Source organism: Astyanax mexicanus, chromosome 20 (genome assembly GCF_023375975.1).
Source record: "Astyanax mexicanus isolate ESR-SI-001 chromosome 20, AstMex3_surface, whole genome shotgun sequence".
Lineage (NCBI taxonomy): Eukaryota > Metazoa > Chordata > Actinopteri > Characiformes > Acestrorhamphidae > Astyanax > Astyanax mexicanus.
In genome coordinates, this window is record NC_064427.1 from 12,044,502 (window position 1) to 12,067,185 (window position 22,684).

The window sequence follows — 22,684 nt, forward strand, 5'->3', positions numbered from 1 at the left end:
GATTAAGGTGGTGACTGTGACTTCATAACATTTCTTATCTTTATTTTTGTTTACTTACAGTCTTTGATGGAAACTCTTGTGTGCATACTGGCCAATGTGCTCATAGCAAGGTGACGTGAATAATGGCTGTTGGAGGGAGGCCTGATACGATACATATCCACTAGCACTTAAGCCTCGACACATCCTATTAATTTCAATATAGAGAGGGCCGATGTGCTTACTGGTTTGCGTTGCGTTGAACACAGCTACACCGTCCAGCGAAAAAGTTCAGCAGAGCTCAACATTATTTAAATAAATATGGCTGCAGCGCTGCTTCTAGCCAATCGGGGAACATCACACATATACACTCTAAAACACAAAGAACAGGCACCTTGCACTCAGAATGAGAATATTCTGAAAACATTAGAATATGGATTTATAGGACTATAGATTACAGTGAGGTTGATCATTTTCAACCTTCAACTTTTGATTGCCTACTTCTGTTGTTTCATTTGATTCCAAAAATGTCAAAGCGCAGAGATCTGGCACAGCAGAATGCATTGAAGAAAAGTGCTAATTTCCATGGGACATGGCACTCGTATTCTTGAGACCTTACTTTTAAAATATATCTACATTTAAAGAACCTGTATTATCTGTCTGTACAAAAGGTCAAATATGAGCGTCGCAAAGATGATATGTTGTCATATCTTTAATTAACAGAAAATGAAAAAGGTACAGGAGGGAAGATCACCAGGAATCAATATTAAAATTTAAACTCATTTGAGAACATTGGATCAAAGTGTTTTTGCATGTGTTTTGACATGTACTTGATTGCAGATAGTATGAATGCAAGCTATTGCAGGTTTTGCCAATTCAACTTAATTTAATTTGTTTGTGAGATACTGTGTATTAACAAAAGGTAAGTACACCCGTCACATATTTTATTATATCTTTTTAATGGATAAGACACAAATACAATGTAAAGTAGTCAGTGTACAGCTTGTATAATAGTAGAAATTTGCCCTGAAAGTACCTCACCACTCAGCCATTAATGGCAACAAAAGTCAGTACACCTTTTTGTTAAACTTTGACAATATTTACAAACATGAGGGGTTTACTTACTTTTGAGATACTGTAAATTAATTCCTGCATTTCAGCCCTGCAACACATTTCACGTCAACATTTACCATTTTGTAATTTTGCCCTTTTTACACAGCACCTACAAGATGATTTGATGTTCCAGGAATGCAGGCAGCCAAGTCCACTACCCATACTCTCTTCTTGACTTGACAAGGGCTTTTATGATAAAATATCTTTCGAGGTTTAAAGGCAGAATGTGTTAATGTTTTTGATGTTTTGTTCTTTAAACATGTGTATCAATGTTGCATTACAAAAATATACTGACGACTCCATACCATGACAGACCCTAGCTTTCTGGAGGGTCCTTTCTGTCTTTGTTCTGGAGCCTATACCATCCATTTCTTACAAAAAATACCTGGAATATGCAATTTATCACATGTAGTTCTAACTTGTCATTATCCTTGTTCCACATTCTACAAATCTTCACTCACATGACTTCACACAAGTATTTTTTTTTTTTTTACTTTGTTCCAACTTTGTTCTACTTCTTGTTCTTTTCATCTTTACAGTTCTTTAGTTCTAAACATATTACACACCTTCATCTCCAGAGATGACTTTTAAAATTTCAGACATAAGTTGTGTAGTATAAATTAAATATCATTAAAGAAACATTTTATTGGACATGAATTTTTACTCCATCTGTCATATTTCTTTTTTCTCGCTGTTTAAGACACTGTTAAGACTGAGGTCTGTTGTGAGCACATGGCTGCTTTTGCTTGATTTAATTGTATTCCTGCTTTGTAAAAGACTGAGGCAGAGTCAGTTCTGTTTGATGATGCTTTAATTAAACAAATACAACACAATAGAACACTCCTAGCAATGGTTTCAGTACTTTGTGATTAAAAAAATCATTTTTTTCTGTTGCAAAGCTCCTGGCAGATTCGGTAACATTTAATTGGCTGAATGAGACTGAATGAATATTTCTGCACAGATCTTTATCATCTGAAATGCCACCTAACTTCATTCTGAGAGCAACAGCAGACAGAGCTTTTCCCTAGATCCACACAATGCTATTCACACACTGCAAAAAGTATCTCAGCCAATGAATTCATCCAGTTAACACATGCATGAGCATTTAATGGAATGTGATTGTAGGCCTTCTTGTTCTATTGAAATTATTTTCTATTTCAACAGATCAAAATATATATGAATTAGTGAATATTAGAAATTAAATTTCACTTCATGAATTACCACTAACAATATCTAGAAACAGGCTGAATAATACTGACACCTCTCTGAACAAGAATATGGAATATTAGAAATTTTCACTTGTTTCAGGATGATTTCATGTACCAAGAAGTATGGGTTTAATTAAAATATGTTGTGTACAAAAATAGTATTTCCGAGATTTTCAGTGGTGATAACCACTGGAGGATTTTCAGGTAGGAGCAATATGACATTTACCTGGTAGACGACAAGTTTCAAAATCCACCATCTGCACTCAAACACACGCATCGTGTGTGCCTTCCTTCCAGTATTTTCTTGGATTGCTGGGTAATTAAATAACCTGCATAATGGACAGTTCAGAAAAAACAGCAGCGTGGGTTCATGTGGAACTCCGGCTTTCCTCTCAGTACAGGTGATTCAGACTCTGAGACACCTGCATCACTCTCCAGCTATACAAGAGTGCTGTGGAAGATGTCTTGGAGGGTCTGTAATGTTTTAGCTCAGTCTGTTCAGCACAGAGAAATGCTGCCCTTCTTGTCTGTCTCAACGAGTAAGAGGTGCTGTAGTGTTTTAACTGCTCCATCGCTGACTTTCATGTTCAGTTTCTTCATCTTCTGTAAACTCAGTGGAGCTCTGAAAGAACACAGTAACAGCATGTGGTTTCTTACTGTCCAGACTATCAAACACCATTCTGGATCTATATATGGCACAAATCTGGGCTGGCAATCTGACCTGAGCCGAAGACTACTTTATAAAATAAAATAATTCTTTAATGCATCTCATTATGATCTAAACCAGGGGTGTCCAAACTACATCCCGGCACGCGAGGTATTTTAGAAATAGAATGAAAGTTGGCCCGCTGGTAAGCAGGTTTTTATAATGTGAGATTCAAAGTTTGAACGCTAGGTCTAAAAGCGGAGAGGGTGCGCATTTCTAGCGCAGAAAAACGGGGCAAAAGAGTCTAAAAGCGGAGAGGGTGCGCATTTCTGGTGCAGAAAAATGGGCTAAAAGTTGCCGTAATTAAGGAGTTTAATATTAAGACATCATGAAATAAAACATCAATTTGAAAAATCTTAGTTTACACAACACTGTCAAAGATAAAGATAGTAAGTCAAGTAAAATGGTGTGTAAATGAAATAATCAGGAAAAAGTATTATTTAGAGTGGTATATTTCATTATTTGTTTTATTACAGAGTGTGGCCCGTGACTTCAAATATATTTCTCCTTCTGGCCCCCAACAAAAAAAGTTTGTATACCCCTGATCTAAACCAATTCAATTTGCTAAACTAAAGAAGATTTACCGTATTTTTCACACTGAGGCACACCGTATTGTAAGGCACATTATGCGACCCTAGTAAGGAAAGTGGGGGCTAAGTTAAAGCTAAGCTAAATTAAACAAAACTAATTCTTAAAGAAAAAAAAACTTTTCTTTTAAAGTCAAACAAGCGCTGGATGGTAATTTTCCACTAAGGCTGGCTGCATTACAGGCTAACCGTTAGGGCCAGCAGGACGTAAATGTGACGGCGCTAAACCGAGCAACCCTGAGTGTTCTGGTAAGCCAGGGCGATTTTAGCTAGCAGTTCGTCCCACATTGTTTTAACATGGTAAACACGCACGCTACAGTCTGTTAATACTCACCTCTGAACGGCAAAAGAGCTAGCACTTTGGGTGGTTAGTGGCTAATGCTAATATTTCTCTTGCCTCTAAGAACTAAACTTAAACTCCTGTATAACCTGTACTTCACTGGAGTGGCTTTACTGCTCCTTAAAACCTTAGTGTGCCTTACAGTGCGGTAAATGCATTTTGAGAGATTTGTTTAGATGGGATTGGTTGAGACAGAGAGATTCTAAAGCCCACCATTTTCAAATGTGGTCCTTTATGCAGAGTTCACTTGGCTCAAATTGGTGAGCATCATAAGGCATACTGTAAAAAGGACTTTACGTGTTTTTGTTTAAACACCCACCTGTTTTTTTCTGATGAGAAGTGATCCGCTAGTTGCCTGTAGAGTGTGTTGAGGTCATTCAGCTTGAGGCTTCCTCGGATGCTTCGTGGAACAGCGTCAAACTCAGCATCCGTCACTTCCCCACAACGTCTGTGTGCTTGTGGAAAAGCAACAGCTGATGAAATTATCTCTATATAACTGCATAGTGTTTCACTGTGTGGATAAAGTAACACTGTCGATCCTGAATATAGTAATCTATTTACCAAAGCAGGGTTCTCTTTAACACAGATTTATTTTAAACCTAGACTTCCAACAAAGTTTTCAATAAGAAACAAATTCCTGGATGGGAAGTGAGAGTTGACCTGCAACACATTGCGTCAAACAGTAGTAAGTGAGTTCAGAACTAGGATTTATATGTCATACATCTACTACTTCTACTATTACTAGTACTATTATTACTACTAATAATAATATTAATAATATTTTTAAATACATTTTTATTGTGTTTTTTATTATTGTTTCTTTACAGATTTGGCTTAGATATTTGTACTTTTTTTAAGCTTCTCTAAACAGAAAAAAAACAATGTGTACCTGAGGAGCCAGGTGAACAGTGTTCAGGTCTATATGTTTTAGATCACACTGATTTAAATCTGTTACGATTGTTAAAATCCTGTTGTATGCACCTAACCTCAGCCAATAGGGTTTTCCAATAGTGGTACAAACATCAATCTGCACTCACTTTCTATCAATTGATGAAGACTCTCCAGACGTTTTAACTTTAGATGCATATGGGGAACTAAGCCTAGGATATGGATTAATTTCTGTTTTTGGTAGATTTGTGAGCTTTGTTAACATTTGCTGGCAATTTCTAAATTACTCATTTTATATTATTATTTAATATAAAATGTGTTATTTTGATGAATAATTGCTCACTCTGGAAGTCAATTTCTGTTTGTAATTTACATTTAATTACATATTTATAGTGTATTCTTGTATATAGGAAAAATAATTAAAAGTAAATGTAGAGAAATATAGGGAACTTACAGTTACACTCCTCCTGGACAGCAGGTTCAGACGGCCCCTACAGAAACAAAATTAAATATAGTTATACAAAAGGTATATCTGCAGTGCCATATCTGTAAAATACAATGTATTTTTTATTAAAGTATATACACATATACACACTACATCTTATCTTTAATCCAGAAACTAAATAAAAAGTAGATGCCTCTGGTGTCTTACCTCTACAGAAAGAGCAGCCACTGACGAGCACAGGGCCTCCCTCGCCTCCTGCTCTTCTACACTGAAGGGAGGAACCTGGAACAGCATAAACAGTGCAGTGCTGTAGCAGGACTGGAATTCACACACTTTAAAACCTTTAAGTCTTAATCCAGGTTCCTGATGTGATGTCAGACCTATGATGTTCAGTATCATCTGATACTAAGGCAGTTTATCAACTTTTTTTAAACAACCTATCACTCACTGGACTGGATCAGGACATTATTTAATGTTAACAATGAAGCCAGCTGAACGAAAACCCCAGAAGTAGCTGAACGAACCTGGCAATCAGCCGTGCTGTGAAGCTCCTCCACCAGCTTTACTGTGGTGTCTAAGTGAGATCGGATTGAGTCCATGGAGCGTTTCTGCTCAGCCGCGATCTCCTCCACCTGCATGCACAGAGCGGCATGACGTGCCTTAATAGCAGCCAGGTTCTCCAGGAGCTGAACTGGGTTTCCCTGAAACACAGACACATACATGACCATCAGCCAATATGCACCTTACAATGGTAATAGTACACACTGGGATGACAAGGCAAAAATAAATAAATAAATAATTATTCCTTTATATTATGTGGAAAGATTGTAAAGAAAACACAAACAATGGTTGGGAGGCTGGTACTGGGCCAGGTTTGAGACGTCAGAGAGCACGTTTTTAAGTGAGGACATTTGGTTTAGGAGGACCAGGGCCTTTCCAAGGCATTTGCACCATCCAACCCCATATTACAAGCACCCAAACACCATATTACCAGTCTGTTCAAAATAAAGTTGCAGTTTTGTTTTTAGCCTAGCTGCAGCTAAATTACCCTATTTGTACAAAACACATAGGTCTAATATAGCTAATGTAAATGATCACTTTTTTATCTGGCTTTCTGATGGATAACTCTGCTTCATGATTGCTGAAGTTTCATATTTTGCCAGCTGCAGGAATCACTAACCTGGCTGGCTACGGTCAGAAACTAGTGGCAGTGGCCTCTTTAAGGGGGATTCCGATATGTCATTGTACATTCCTGCATTGATAGTCACAGAATTTAAAGGGGAGCTCACACAGTTAGTCACTGCATTCAATTCATAACCGGCCATTGTCTGGGGCCTCAGGCCAGCCCTAGGCAATTGATTGGTTTGCTTGGCTTGTTGCAACGAACCTGAGCAGGACATTAAAGAGACAAATATAGAGGGACATAGAAATAAGTGTAGTAAAGCTCCTCCTGCTTTTGCGATGTCACAAATACAACTTATTTATACACATATGCTTATGCAGATTACAGGAGTTTGTTCCCTCCCACTAATTAATGTCTGAAGTGTTTCAGACTGGTCCCAAATATACATATACAAACTCATTTGCATATGTCACAGTCTTAATTATGCAAGAAATCAGACTGGAGGTGCTCATTTAAACGCAGATATGGAATCGGGCGTAAACAGCTCTAGATTTCCCCCAAGGTGTTATTGCCAGGTGTAAACAGGTCCTCAGATACTTCTTCAGAACAACTCACCTCAACAGCTCCATTCTCTCGAGCGTTGGTCATGAAGTCAAATTTCAGACGCTTTTCCACATACTCTATATCGGCCTCAGCTTTCTGGAACTACAACACAACAACCAATAATCAATTCAGCAGAATAATAATACACCATCAAAAGCCCCCTCATTGGGAAGATCACATCCTGGTTTAGGAATAGGTGCTATTCCAGGACATGCAGGTCATCCAGAGGAAAGTGCAATCAGCTGAACGTATCTCTCTGCCCGGGCTGCCTGACCTGCAGACTATCTACATCAAGCAATGCTGGACCAAGGACAGGAGGATGAGGAGGAGCTTCTTACCACTATTCTGTCTCTGAACCAGGACAGTATCTGGGTATACCTCACACACAAACACAGAATTAAGCAGTGAAAACAAATCATTTGTTATTTATTCCATTTGTTATTATGTTACACATCCACTTTCTTTTTAACACAACTCTATACTGCATAACATTGATTTCTGTGTTGTACATAATTAAAGAATATTTTACAATTCCATTATTAACACAGATTAATATTATTTTTGCTCTCATTTAATGTGACACCTTTCCTTGATCTTAATTTTTAAAGTTTTTCTACATTACAGTATATCTTATTGTTTAATGTGAATGGGCAGTTATTAATGCATTCCACTTCTAACTGTACTATGTATGACTGTGTATGTGACAAACTCTAAAATTGTAAAGAATATTTAAAAAGTGTGACAACAGAACCCGCACACTCATTTATGTTTTTAAAGATTGTTTCAGCCTAAACTGCTTTTTTTGGAACAGGTATACAGTTTCAAGAAAAAATTGTGACTCCGTTGGGATTACATGGATTTCTGCAAAATTGGTAATTAAATGTGTTCTGATCTTCATCTATGTCACAACATTAGACAAACACAGTCTGCTTAAACTAATTAACATGCTTTTTCTTGCGACTGTAGTACATCACTGAGGAGCTAAGTCCCATATTTCATAGTCTAAATGCCAACCAAAAAAATGTGTGTTTTAATGTAAAAGAGATTTGTTAGGCACATGGTCACGTACAATTGAATTACAATCTCAGAAAACAAACGTATGGAAGTTCATTAAAATCTGTAGTTAAAGAGATGAAGGCAACACCTAAAGACTGAAACCCTATAAGCAATATTGCACTACTCCGAACACAGTGGACAGCAGAGACAATACTGATAGGGTCCCAGAAATTAGGATCAGATGAAGATTCTTTAAAACACACACAAAAACAAGCAGCCTAGGGGTGTAACGATCCACACATTTTCAGTTTCTACATGACTGTAGATTTGAAGGTAATTTAAGAATAATTAGGCTACTACACACAAATTCAGCCAATCCTCATAGTGCCATGCCTATTTACAGCATTATTTCAAGACTAACTGCTACTATCGGCCAGTTGATATCCAGGCCCATACACAAACTAAAATGTGCTGCTGATGGTCCTGCACTAATTTAAATATGTTTTATCATGGTAGCATGCGGTTTGGGACACAGCCACAGACCACCCTTGGTAATGATGATTCTGCTGACTGCATTCTGGCTAGCTATCTGAGCATCTGTGTGTCTGATTGGTAGCGATGGTGAACATGGGCTTTGAGATTCAACTGACCTGATTCAGAAAATGAGGCACCGAATTAAATTATTTAATATAAAACACAATATTTATTTTATTTATTTAGATGGTTTTAACCCAGTTTTATTTTCCTTTGGATGCAAAACATAAAAAAAATTAGTTTTTTTCTCATATTTATGTTTTTTGTCAATTGGTTAAATTATCTTCAAGATCAGCAGGAGCTCACTTATGTGCATTAATTTTAGACTATACCAAAAGTAGCATAGTTACGCAGGAAAACATTTATTCACTAATATATACACACACATACATATTTTTTCATAATGTCCTGAAATTGTTACACCCCTAAACTGAAACTAAAAATGAATGCATTAAAAACCACAGATTTCAGTGCCTTTCAGTTTCAAACTTCGAGCTCCGCTACTTTCAGACGCTTTGACAATACTATTGCACTGCTAGCTGTCCAATACAGTAGTGCAATGAAGTCAGAGCGCCTGTTAGCAGCAACCGCTGACTGGGTCGTCTGCTCGCTGACCCTACCTTTGAGAAAAATACCTGGCCAATGCCCTTTTAATATTGCACTGCTTTCATAACAATGTTACCAGTAGTACAACATAAAAGGGGCACTGGACAGACAGAACAGAGTCTGGTTACTCAGCTTGTCTGCTCTCGGGAAATATATATATAATCACGACACAGTTTAACTGTGTAAACCTGAAAAAAGAAAATTAAAAGTTAAGCAGGTTATAACAGACTATAAACCAGCCACACCTATTCATTTGGTAGCCCACCCTTAATCTTCCTGAATAAGCGTGTCAGCAAAACAGAGAAAAAGAGATGGGAAATGGGACTGATTCGTCACTGAAATGTATGGGGATGAGTAAAGCTACATATCATACAGCAACCAGCCAGCAGAGACGCTAGACCTGTGGTGGCTTCACCTGTTGTACCTCCATACTTTTTTCTGCAGTTACTGGTTGCACAGCTTAGAAATCAGATCAGAGGATCAGATGCAAATAGGAAAGTCCAATGTAGGCATATATTTTTAAATCGTGATATTTGTGTAAAGCTGTGTTATAGCAGAACTCTCTTTAACCTATTAAGAGCCTGCAGCAGTGAGGAGCACTCTCAGAAAGAAAAAGAACAGTTTGGGGTCTGCCGGGTAGAACTGTTCTAGCTACAGTAGAACATGAGAAAATATATGTGTTTCTAGCGCTCTCACTGTTTTTCAGCCGCCACCAAAACAAACGAATTACTGAACTAAAAACTACAATATGATGGACAGGCTCCGTTTCACAAACCGGAGAGCCACACTCCATTATTTGGCTCTAACCCCGCTCTGATAGACGCGTTCAGGAGAATAATATGTTAATTAAATGTCGCTTTTAGTAAACACCCAGGCCAGTAATTCAGACTAAAACTAAAGGACCGCGCGAACATGTGCATGTTTATGGCCACAGCGGTGAAAGGAGAAGGCTGACAGTAGGAGAGTTATGAACAGATCCAGCAGCTCTGTATTTACACTATTTGTGTAATTCTGAGAGCTGTTGGGAGGTTAGCAGGCTAGCTGTTCGCTGCCCTCTCGCTGAATGTTTAATTTATCGTGAACGCGCGTTTCAGGCCTCGTCGTCGCGAGCGCGCACTGCCCGACTTCGTCCTCAACGAAGCTAAAAGTCTGCTTCAGTTCCACCTTAAGAGCTACAGCATGAGCACTCCGCCGCCTGTCCGAGCGCGCGCCGGTCCTCTGCGCACCATTTAAGGTGGAGCAGAAAAATCACACAGAGCCCATAACTTCAGTACCCGCTGTTCTCTACTGCTCGGGCCGTAACCACAGAAATGTGAATTTTATTAGTCTTTTTCTGGAGCATTTTGATCCCCGCAGTATCGGGTAAAACACCGCGAGATAAAGGTAATTATCTAAGCCTTCCAACGAAAGGCTCCGATCCGCTCCCCGCTCAGGAGAGGCTAGCGCCGCAACCTCGCCGAGAGAAGCTCGGAAACTGAACACCGCGCCGCCCTGCGACTGCCCCAAGCGCCTTGCCGCCGCCTTCCCCAACACATGAGCCGCTGAGCTCCAGGTTTAATGCTTTTACTATGGGAAATAAATGTGATTAAAGGTTTGGTTCGAAAGCAGCTTACCAAAGCTTCCAGCTTATCTACTGCCGTCTCCATGTTGAATAGTTTACATTCCTGCAGCGGCCCGCCAATACGGAGCAAGCGCAGGGTGGAGACTCGCCTGTGATTGGCTTTCGGAAACAAATGCTGGACGCTGATTGCCCATTGCAGGTTAAGGCAGAAAACGGGGAGTTCACAAAATGGCGTTGTGAAAATCGGTTGGATAAAAGAGAAGAATTAAAGCTATTGGACAAAAAATACCGATCGATTATCTTGAAAGAGTGTTTACCGATTGATTATCTCTGATCAATTATCTCTAAAAAATGTTTACCAATTGATTATCCCAAAAGAGTATTTACTGATCGATTTTCTCTGAAGAGTGTTTACCAATCGTTTATCTTTAAAGAATGTTTACTTATTAATTGCCTCTGATCAATTATCTCTAAAGAGTGTTTACTGATCGATTATCTCTAAAGCGTGTTTACAGATCGATTTTCTCTTATCAATTATCTCTAAAAAGTGTTTACTGATTGATTACCTCTGATCAATTATCTCTAAAGAGTGTTAACCAAACGATTATCTCTAATTCTACACAGACCCCAAATATTCAAATTCTACACAGAAACTCAACATTTTAATGCTGTACAGTAGCCAAACATTCTAATTGTACACAGAAACTCAACACTCTGATGCTTTACAGTAGCCAAACAGTTTGTAGCTAAGCATTCTAGAACACAAGTCTAATTCTACACAATAACTAAGCGTTCTAATTGTACATGGTAGATAAGTGTTCTATAACACAAGTCTAACTCTACACAGCAATTAAATCACTTCTATCTGTTTGTGGCTCATGTGTGTCTAACTTCTATTTGTGGACAGAGTTTCAAAGTGTTTGGATGTGAAAAATACCAGATAATGCATTATCAACTGGTATAGATAGCAATGCTAACCTGGAACTGCAACATACTCAACTTCAGTGGGAATTGAATGCAACATAAGATAGATTAACTGAGGAGGGTGACTTTTGGGTCATATTTTATATTAAAAAAGAAAAACTTCCAAAAAACGTATTTTGATCATTTATTTAACTCATAGTTACGGTGTAGAATAAAAATAAAAAATGGCATATTCTGCCAAATCTGTGCAATTTCTGTCCCCAGGAAATTTGACTAATATGTAATAAATATCAATTATTTGATATTGCGGTCAATCATATATAAAATAAACACTTTCCTGATAGAAAATCAAAGGAATTAGTGGACTTGCTTTTAAACATTCTTTTTAAATGTCACATGATTTTTTTAACCATCTTTGCTTAGAAAACTTAAAAAATAAGTAAAGTAAAGCTGTCTGTAAAGCTGCCTGTTTTTGACCAGCACATGTTTTGAATAGTTAAATATATGTGTTAAAAAATCTTTCTGTTGTATTTGTATGTCCTCACTGACCACCATTACATTTGCAAAGAACATCAGATAAATAAAATTTGCAATCTATGCCAACATCTTGCTTATAATGCAACCATATATTTATCTATTTGAACTAAACCATTTTTTTTCTCAAAAGATGAATTTTATATCAACCTGTAATTTCAACACAAGTCTCCAGGTTACAAATAACAGATCAGTTCCTGTGCATAATCACTGAGGAAATGACACTGCACATGTGACATGTCTCTTAAGGGACACACTTTTTTAAACCTAAATTCCATTATTTTTATTGTTAGGGGGAGATTGTCAGTTGCAACATTTATATGTTATATGAATAGGAAAAAAACAACAATGCTTCAGGGAAAAAAATGTATAATGTGCTAAATACCATGTGGTGCCAGTGTCTGTGATAACTATGGAATTATGGTTGCTATTAGCTAAAACAGTGTCAGACTAATAAAATCTTAATGTTAATGCATACTTTTGTATAAAATCTGAAATGTTAATTTTACATCTAAATAGATCCATACTCTATAAAAAAGCAGATTCTGTTTTTTATTTTTAATCCATCACACTGAGTTTAACCTTGATTTTTTAAAATTGATTTAATGGTAAGATTCGCAGAACAGTCTTTACAAAGATTTACACGCCTAATAAAATTTTAACGTTAATGCATAATTTCGGATAAAATAAAAAGCCAAACACTGGAAAATGTTCCCATCAACTGCACGGCAATCAAATTGTGAGTATTTTAAGTAATATAATACAGGAAATCGACAAATCCTGTACCTAACAGCTGGGGTTATGCATAGGGCTCAGCCAGGATCTACTACTCACTCAACTAACAATAGCAAAACCACCACAATCTGATACTGGCTCGACAAGAATCCAGAAGCACAGCCTAACACTATGTTCATGGTCCATTGCCTCAACTGCCAAGTAACAGACCTACCAAAAAAATAACCTATGAACAAACAGAATACCTCCTTAATCTAAGCTCACTTCCTTTAACTATGGCAACAACACACTTACCTAAGCACAATCACACACAATAAATCACATTATAAGTTGCGTGAGCAGAACACAGCAACCACTACCATCCGATACTGGCTCGACAAGAATCCAGAAGCATAGCGAACTATGTTCATGGTCCGTGCCTCAACTGCCAAGTACTCAGACGTCTACAAAAACTCATGAAACAAATTATTACAAGAGCAGGACCACACCAATCCCCTTCATCCAAACTCTAACACAAACTTCAGTGCAAGCTCTTCTCAGGGGTCATCAGGCAGGCACCTTCCTTCGTCAGTGTTTCGCTGAATTAGGCCCATTTATAATAAAATTGTGCGATCATAAACATTATTAAGGTTCTTCTTAAATATCTTTTTAAATAATAATTACACAGGAGCCAAATTATTTGTGACAGGGTTTAACTCAAAACACATTTCAGTGAGACAGAAATGCCTAATAATTGCCTGAAGCAAAATTAATTAGACATTTCAACACAGTATCTGTTCTTAATTCTACACAGCTGGTAAGCATTTAAAAACGAATGTAATACTAGACATAAGATAAGAGTTGTGTTAAAACTCTTTAACACAATCTGAATTCTAACGCTAGATGGCAGATTAAGATTTAGATTTTACAGTAGTTAAAAGTAGGAGAACGCAGCCACTTAAGAGCCACGTATCTGATTTCTGTGCACTAGCGTACTAGTGGAGTGCTGGTTTGTTTATTGGAACGTTGCCTTTCCTAAAGTATGCTGGCTGATTTTGATTAGAACACGTCCCGTTTGACAGGCCGCTCGTGGGCAGCTTCTCTGGTGGTGACGTTTTCTCAACCGGCCAATCACGCAGCACACGGACGAAGGCGGGTCAATGACGCGTGACGAATCCTGACGGACCTCTCCATTGACCAATCGGAACCATGCCATGTTCACCCTTTCACCAATCAGCGAGGCGTTGAGCGGGTAATAAGGTTAGGTGTCGCCACTGTACTGTCTCTCGGTAGAGGACGTTGGAGTCACAGTGAGGGAACGCGCTCCCAGTACTCACTCAGCCCGTATCGGTTTTAGGAGAAAACCCTCTCGAAGTCAAGCAGCATGTTCTCCAGAATCGCCAGACCCGCGGGCAGCCTTGCCAGGTGTCTCTCCACCTCCTCACAGGTCCGTTTACAGGCGCTCAGGTAGCGGGCGGTGCGTGCCGGCTAATGCTAGTCGGCTAAAGCTATGTGCTAATGTAATTTACTGTAATATGTTACTAGCTGCTTATTTAACTTCATATTATTAATCATGGATAAGTAAATGATTTGTCACACTGTTTGTGTAACCCTCTCTGTGTAATATCTCTCTCTCTCTGTCTCTCTAATTGGTCTATCAGTTAGTATTCGTGATTTATTCGCGTCCTTCTGCGATTTTTTAGTGCAGTGCAGTTTTAAGTCTGTCATGTTTAAGTCAAGTCTTTATTTGAACTCGTCGTTCCACCTTAAAAAGGACGCAGCAGTGTTTAGTTCCGTGTCCAAGTTTTTGTCTCTTTAAATTAAAGTTATTTACAGTAAATAAAAATCACATTGGCTGCTCTAACTGCCTCTACATTTAAAAAATATATTTTCACTCGATCTTGAAACTTGGTTGTGAGCTAATTTGGCTGCACATAGTCGCACAAGGAGATTGGAGAGGTCACGTAGCGAGTGATGCTGGGTGATTTGCTAATTCTGCTGCTCCAACAACCCATCCCACATCTAGCATACGGAGCGCCATCACTCCAGCTTAGCACACAGGAACTACATATATTGGGCTAAACCCTAAGAAGGGTTTACAATAATACTGATAACGAGTCGTCCTTTAAATCTGTAAGACTATGGGGGAATGTGAGGGACCTTTTTGGACTTTGGAGCCCTGTGTGTTCTTTAATGGTTCTTGAGTTGTCACTTTTGTATAGGACTGTTATATTTACACTTAGGGCATTTAATACATGCATGTGCATTCAACTGGATACTTTTGCACAAGAATGTAAGTTTTTCTCGTGTTAATTTGTAACCCATTTTGCTGCCTTTTAGAACCCCAGTGTAAGGTCAGTTGTTCTGTGGGTTTTTTTATTATTATTTCTGTTTGTATGTGAAGAACCATTCTAGATGTTAAGATGGTTCTTTGGGTTGTCATAGTTCCATGAAGTCACAGCTTTTATTAGTATATAAAATTTCACCCTCCAGACAGTTTAAGCTGCTCATTCAGTGTAAATAAGTTAAGATGTGCCATTCACACTGTAGCTTCAGCTCTGAGTGTTAGGCTCAGGAGATCAGTACAGATATCATATACATATTAGTCTTCTAGTTTATATGGACTTGTTTAATATTCAATGTTAAATGGATAGAATGCATTAATTGATTAAAATTGATTACTGTAGGGTTTTCTGTAGAGCTGCTTTGCGACCCTCGTCACTAACCTGAGCAGACCTCCCTTTAGCAGAGAGCTCATAAGCTCATCAGTGTGCTCTTAGATCAACGTTCTGCAGCAAAGTGCTCTATATTAAAACATGTAAATGTTTCTGCTGTTTAAATACAATATACACTTACCAAACAGGCATTTATAATCCTTATTGGCATGGAGCTGCTCTCTAAAGGTCCAAAGGTCATGTCCAAAAATATGTTCTGACCTTCTTCACCATTGAGTTTTAGTCTAAACAGTTTAGCTTATGGCCCTTGGGGTGAAGAAAGAATCACAGACTTGTTGTCTTTTGCCCGACTCAAATATATCCCAATAGATAAGTTTATATTAAATCAGATTTTAATGAATGGCTTTCTATAGAGCTAAGTCTTTAGTTAATTTGTGATTCATTTATTTTTCTAAAATTGTAAGTTAGTTAAAAAGTAAAGCATTGGACCACTTTATGATTGAATTAAATGGTCAAAGGTTTAGGGACACTGATCATGATGAGGTCAGTAATGGGAAGCATTAATGTAGGGTTGATCAGTTAAGGGCTAAGCAGGTTTATGATTCTTATCTCCTAAAAGAAGGGTGTGTTCTACAGAGCTGTTATTAATTTAAACTGTGTCTGAGTTGACGTGTTAATCAATAATTTATATTAATACTGTGGTGTGAGCTTTTTTCCTTCAGTTGAGCCATTTGTTATTGCATATTTTAAGTATTTAGTATTGAGTCATAAGAAAATGTTAAATCATGATAAAATGTTTTCTTAAAAATTATAGTTGAATAATGCTACAGAGCTAAACCCCTGTTATCATTAGTCTCTGCAGTGAGGTGCTTGGGTTGTTTGAAGTCTGTTATCTTGTGTGTTTGAGCTGTTTTTAAATTTTGTGTGTAGAATAATGCTAAGGTGGCCGTTTTGGGGGCAGCTGGTGGAATTGGTCAGCCTCTCTCACTCCTGCTGAAGAACAGTCCACTTGTAAGTGAACTCTCTCTGTACGATATTGCCCACACACCCGGCGTTGCTGCTGACCTCAGCCACATCGAGACCAGAGCCAAGGTCACAGGTAGGCTCAAACATGCACAACCTGTCAAAGATTTAATTAGTATATAATAATGAAGAATAATATTAATCATAATATGAAAAGAATTTAACCATCAAGTAGGCTGCACATTGATGTGTAAAATATTGCTAAATCATTTTTTAAAAAAAATTTAGCCTTATTTATGAGATGAAAATGTATCTAAAATACTCTGTAATATACAATTCAAGTAGAAACTATATCATGATTTGTCCAGCTGTAAATGGATGTCTTCACTGTTTTCAGGTTACATTGGACCTGACCAGCTGGAGGCTGCACTGAAAGGCTGTGAGGTTGTGGTTATCCCTGCTGGTGTCCCAAGAAAACCTGGTGGGTTGGATTTTTTTTGTGTTTTTCAGTATGTTATATGTTATACATCTCTTTTGTTTCTTTCAAATGTTGAGAACTTAAGCATGTAATCTTATTTCTTCTTTCAGATGATTAAACCTGTTTATTTAATGAGCAGTAAAAAGGAGAATTGATCTTAGCCCCGATTGAGTTTAGAGTATTATATATGACAGAATATCAGACTCCCAGCTTTGACTGTTTTGGTTTAATTTAATTATTTTTTCCTGTTCTCAGGGATGACCCGTGATGATTTGTTTAACACCAATGCCACCATCGTGGCCACTCTGTCTGATGCCTGCGCCCGAGCCTGCCCTGAGGCCATGATCTGCATCATCGCTAACCCAGTCAGACCCTTTAATAATTCAACTATACATAATAATAATAATAATAATAATAATAATATTAATAATAATAATATTAATAATAATAATAATAATAATAATAATAATTTTATTATAATACATGTGTATCCTTATAATAAAACATTATACCGATAGTAGTAATAAATTATACATGAGCTTTTTGTATAGAACACATTAGTAATAGTAGTAATAGTAATAAAAGTTGACCTTTTTATTAGAGGCATTTTACAGTACATTAAATTGATGGAAAATTTTGGAAAGTGACATTTGTGTGTGTGTGCGCATGGGTAGGTGAACTCTACCGTCCCTATAACCTCAGAGATGATGAAGAAGCATGGCGTCTACAACCCCAACAGAGTGTTTGGAGTTACAACGCTGGACATCGTCAGAGCCAATGCATTCGTTGCTGAGCTTAAAGTAAGTTCTAATGAGTGTTGGGTGTGTTTTAAGCACTTGTAGCATTAGAGTAACTTTCTCACTGAAGTATTGCTGGCTAAAGACTATCCACAAGGAGGTGCTGTTAGCAAACCAATAGCATGCGGTGCAAGTTTCCCCTGTAGTCTGTAATTGTGGTGTAATTACTCATTTTTGCTTATTTTGTTGGTGGTTTGTGTTTTATAGCACATTGAGCAAAAAAAAATATAACAGGTATACCTTTAACAGTATAAGAAGTTAATAGATGGAAGTATGTGTTTCCCCCTCTTTTTAAAGCTATGATTCATATCTTTTTTTTTTTAAGGGTCTTGACCCAGCTCGAGTTAATGTGCCAGTTATAGGAGGTCATGCTGGAAAGACTATCATCCCTCTGATTTCACAGGTATGATTGCAACGCCTAAATGTTTACACTAACGTTTTTTAAAGCTAAATTGTGTGTATGTATCTGAGTTTATTGTTCAGTAATTCAAGACAGGTACGTTTAATAACCTCATTAGTCTATTGCTCACTCTCGTTCTGTAGTGCACTCCTAAAGTGGAGTTTCCTGAAGACCAGCTGTCTGCTTTGACTGTCAGGATTCAGGACGCAGGGACTGAGGTGGTGAAGGCCAAGGCAGGAGCAGGTTGGTTTATTAACAGTAAACTCAGTAAATGCCATTTCTTGGTTGTATTATTGCATGTGTAGCAGCAAACACAGTCTGTAATTTGTCTCTTAGTCTTTACCTCTTAATTCCACACACTCAGTCCATTTAACTTAACACTAAATATTACCTTTTAAGTAATAGAACCATGAGCAACCATCTGCCAGTGAAAAGAACCAGTAGGCAGAGTGGGTTTGTTTTTAGAAGAAGTTGCACAACTTAGTGTTATAAACAGTTACAGGGATTTTTAGTTTTTGGAGTGGGGTTGTTTTTTCAGTTTTTATTTTTTTTATAAGTGCTTAGTTTTAATTATTATTCTTAATTCTATTGGTTTTAGTTTTTTTTTCATACTAAAAATATTCAGTTACTGTCAAACAACCAACTGTCCACAAAAACTGTAACAGTCCACAAGCTAGCAGCATTAAGTGCAAAATATATGTAACTCTGCTGCTTAAAATAGCCAATAGAACCCACATGAAGATGAAACATGCATCACATCAGAGAGATTCTTCAATTCATCCTCCCGTGTGGGGTGTTCTGGTGTATGAGCTACTCACAAGTAAAGGTTCACACAGCTGCTTCTCAGATGGACTTATAGCTGTGTGGAAAAACTCCATATAGCTATATCTCCTGTTTCTCTTCAAAACACTGCTGCTGTTGTGCCGAAATCTGACTCCCCTGAGAATCCGACTCCCCCTTGCGAGCAGAATCTATTGAAGCTGCTGGAGTGGAAACAGCGCTTATAAATAAATTAACAAAAACGATTGGTATTCTATCAGTCATTTCAGTTTGTTTTAGTTTTCGTTTTTTAATTTTTTTTATTACTGTTTTTTAGTTTCAGTTAACAAAAATGTTTTTTTTTTTTTTTTCCAGTTTGTTTGTTTTGTTAACGATAATCTTGGTTACTTGGATATATTCTGATTATCATGCCATAGCTTAATATAAAGTAAAAATAGCAATAAAAAACAGATGCCTATATCTCAGACTATTGTTCCGTAGCCCGACCCGAGGAAAGTGGTGTAAAATCTCTGCCCGACCCAGCCTGAGTTCGGCTAGGCCAGGGGTTGGCAACCTTTAACACCCAAAGAGCCATTTGGACCCAGTTTCCACGTAAAAGAAAACACTGGGAGCCGCAAATACTTTTTGGGCCCTATTTTAGTGTTCTATAGCGCACCGGTCATTGCGTATTACGCAATTTGATTTAGGGCGTGTCAATGTGTCTTTGGAATCGTGACCGCGCAAAAATATGCCTTTGCACTGCTCAAAAAGGAATGTACTAATTTATCTTAATTAATCATGGGTGTTTTTGGGTGTAACGGGAAATAAACCAATCAGCATGCCAGTCTCATTCGTTTAAAGAGTCAGGTGTGCTCTGTCTTTGGATCGCTGCACTTTTGTGCGTCTCAGCAGAGGAAACTGACCTGCTTGTTCATGCTGTGAAAGTGCGCCAGCAGCTCATTTAAGGGAAGAACAAAGTTATTTTATTTAGTATTCTGTTTATTGTTGAGGTAAAAGCTGGGTTTGCAACACTGACTAACTAACATTTGTTTCACTTTCAAATCATGGAAACAGCACACCAAAACCTCATTAAGGTTAAACCTCATAAGGACCTGCAAAGTATTAACTTTACAGGTCCTTACTCATCTGAAGTTGAACTGAATTGAGTTTTATATTATATTTGTAATCTCGCTCTGAACTTAGTTCCGTGGGCTCCGAAAGAGACAATAACAATACATACCATTTCAGTAAAGATGCTGGTTATAGTGTTTTTTTATACTATTGCTTTGCTGCTTAAACTACACTTAATCCGACGTCATTCATTAAAACGTTAAACTTTTTTTTTTTTTTTTTTTTTGCCAAGACAGAGGTGCAAATTTTAGAGAGCGGACCAAACTAGTAATTAATCAATATATTTTATATTTTAATATATGTGACCTGGTGATGAGAAACGAACATATACCTTTTATAGATCTTCACATCTGGTTTCACCGGGAACTTTGGAGAACTGACAGGCAGCGCGAGAAGCGAGAGCATGGAAGCAAAATGCTTTGATATTTTTCAATGACAGGGTGTAAGATAGCAATGAGCATCACAACACGACTGGCACAGGGTGTACAAATATGGCCCTTTGAATTCTTGAAAAAAACAAAAAAACAAAATAAGCAACACGCTGAGATATTTTTCTTTTCTTGCATTTCTCCATACTTGGCCTACCTGGGGTTGAAAGTATCGATATATGGACGGTGTTTTGGTGGGTATACCGGCTTTACCAAGTGTGACACTTATTTTGAGCGATGAAATATAATAAAATTTAATTTTGTTTTAATATTTCAAGATTACAATAATCTTCCAATTTAGAACTATTTAAAAAAAGCAACTAACACAAAATAAAATACACTGCAATTAAATGCTTATAATTTATTTTTCCAAGTCATGCGGAGCCACAGTATTAGGATGAAAGGGCCGCATTCGGCTCCGGAGCCACGAGTTGCTGACCCCTGGGCTAGGCCATCGGGTCAGGTTGGATTTGGGCAAAGAATATAAGCTCGACTCACATTTGTTATTTTTACTCCTATTGTACAACCTTTTACACATTACACCTTGTTCTACCTTTTGCACCAGTGATCCTGTTAATAAGGTGTGATTTGTGTTTAGGTTCTGCCACCCTGTCTATGGCCTATGCCGGTGCCAGGTTCACCTTTTCTCTCCTCGACGCCATGAATGGAAAGGAGGGTGTAGTGGAGTGTGCGTTTGTCAGATCAGAGGAGACGGAGTGTAAATATTTCTCCACACCGCTGCTTCTGGGGGTATGTTATACTGTGTGCAAACACCACAGAACTAAACATTTTTATTAAGTACTCTAACAACGTGCACCTGATTTAGCTGCGATGCTGTGGTGATTTATTTGAATTCTAGAACAAAATGTAAATGTTCATGCAGTTAAATTGAATTGCATATGAAGGAGAATTGAACAAATTTAGCTCCACTTGTCCATATAGGATCACTATGAAAGTTTTATCACACACCTCTGTGTCACTGCTGGACTGAAATGTCCACCAGTTCAAAAATATTCAGTAGGCAGTGTCCTGTGAACATTGACCTGATGACCATCAGAAACTGCAGATGAGCTTCTGGCTCTGACTTTAGTTGTCATAGTATTCTGACTGAAAAGTTTAATATTTCAGTATTAATGCAGCTTAATCACTACCGTTAGACTGATTCATTAGTACACATCAATGCACCTCTGGTATATAAATTATATTGCTGCATTTAAATTCTAGTATGCTTATTGTTTCTGTTCATTTCTATGTTGTTTATATTCTAATATTTGAATGAACGGTTAAATGTTTTTCGTTTTTCAGAAAAACGGCATTGAGAAGAACCTTGGCGTGGGGACACTCTCAGTATTTGAGAAGAAGCTGGTTGCTGAAGCATTAGGTGAACTGAAAGGTTCCATCAAGAAAGGAGAGGATTTCGCTACTAACCTGAAGCTGTGAGCACTTAATGTAAAGAGTCATATTTATATAGCTGTGAACCTAATGTCTTTGAGGGGCTCCGTGAAACTGATTTTTCCATTTGCTCAAAACTGATCAGAAACTTCCATCAATAAAAACAGACTGCTTACCAACTTTAAACACCGAGTTTTATTGCTTGGGAATGCTGTGTTCTGTTTTCAATAATTATTTTAATATAATTTTAAAATGTGCAAATAAACACTGAGGTAAAATAAAATGAATTCTTGGATATAGCAATTTTTGACTCTGCCATTCTAACCCCATGAATATGCTTTTATTTAAACCAATTCACATTTTAGCTCTGGCTGTATGTTTAGGATCATTGTCTTGCTGGAAGGTAAAACTACAACCAAGTCTCATGGTTTTGCAGCCTCTAACAGCTTTACCTCCATGATTACCCTGTATCTGTGTGATGCTGCCACCACCCTGTTTCACTGTTTCACTGTGGGGTTGGTTTGTTCAGGGTAACATTGGACCGTTTTGCATTAAGGCCAGAAAAGTTTAACTTTGGTCTTAATCAGGTCAAAGCACCTTCCTCCACATGTTTGTGGCAAATGTTTTATGACTTGCTTTCAAATATGGCTTTCTTCTTGCCAAAAAAAAGACAGATTTGTAAAGTACATGACTAATAGTTGTCCTGTGGACAGATTCTCACACTTGTGGTGTGGATCTCTGCAGATCTCCCAGAGTGACCAGGGGCCTAACCTTGCTTTACACCTATCTGAAATGTTCATTCT

General features: G+C 37.7%; 3 protein-coding genes across 3 annotated transcripts in view; 2 read left to right on the top strand and 1 right to left on the bottom strand.

Moving 5' to 3' along the window:
• Nucleotides 1–1,185, top strand: part of LOC103034854 (inactive serine/threonine-protein kinase TEX14) — a 39,423-nt gene extending 38,238 nt beyond the window's left edge. The window contains exon 30 of the mRNA XM_049469084.1: nt 700–1,185. The gene's annotated coding sequence lies outside the window, so the exon portion shown is untranslated. The remainder of the gene's footprint in view (nt 1–699) is intronic.
• A 697-nt stretch (nt 1,186–1,882) lies between these two features.
• ska2 (spindle and kinetochore associated complex subunit 2) lies at nt 1,883–10,845 on the bottom strand. Its single transcript, XM_007259418.4, has 7 exons — nt 10,739–10,845; nt 7,002–7,091; nt 5,788–5,964; nt 5,471–5,545; nt 5,273–5,309; nt 4,250–4,385; nt 1,883–2,919 (listed from the first exon to the last, which is right to left on the bottom strand). Exons 1-7 carry the CDS (start codon nt 10,769–10,771, stop codon nt 2,796–2,798), a joined length of 672 nt encoding a protein of 223 aa, XP_007259480.3. The 5' UTR covers nt 10,772–10,845; the 3' UTR covers nt 1,883–2,795.
• A 3,277-nt stretch (nt 10,846–14,122) lies between these two features.
• mdh2 (malate dehydrogenase 2, NAD (mitochondrial)) lies at nt 14,123–22,067 on the top strand. Its single transcript, XM_007259419.4, has 9 exons — nt 14,123–14,305; nt 16,464–16,632; nt 16,894–16,977; nt 17,230–17,339; nt 17,649–17,774; nt 18,097–18,174; nt 18,315–18,414; nt 21,088–21,239; nt 21,795–22,067. The coding sequence occupies exons 1-9, from the start codon at nt 14,243–14,245 to the stop codon at nt 21,927–21,929; spliced, it is 1,017 nt and encodes a 338-aa protein (XP_007259481.1). The 5' UTR covers nt 14,123–14,242; the 3' UTR covers nt 21,930–22,067.
• The last annotated feature ends 617 nt before the right edge of the window (nt 22,068–22,684 follow it).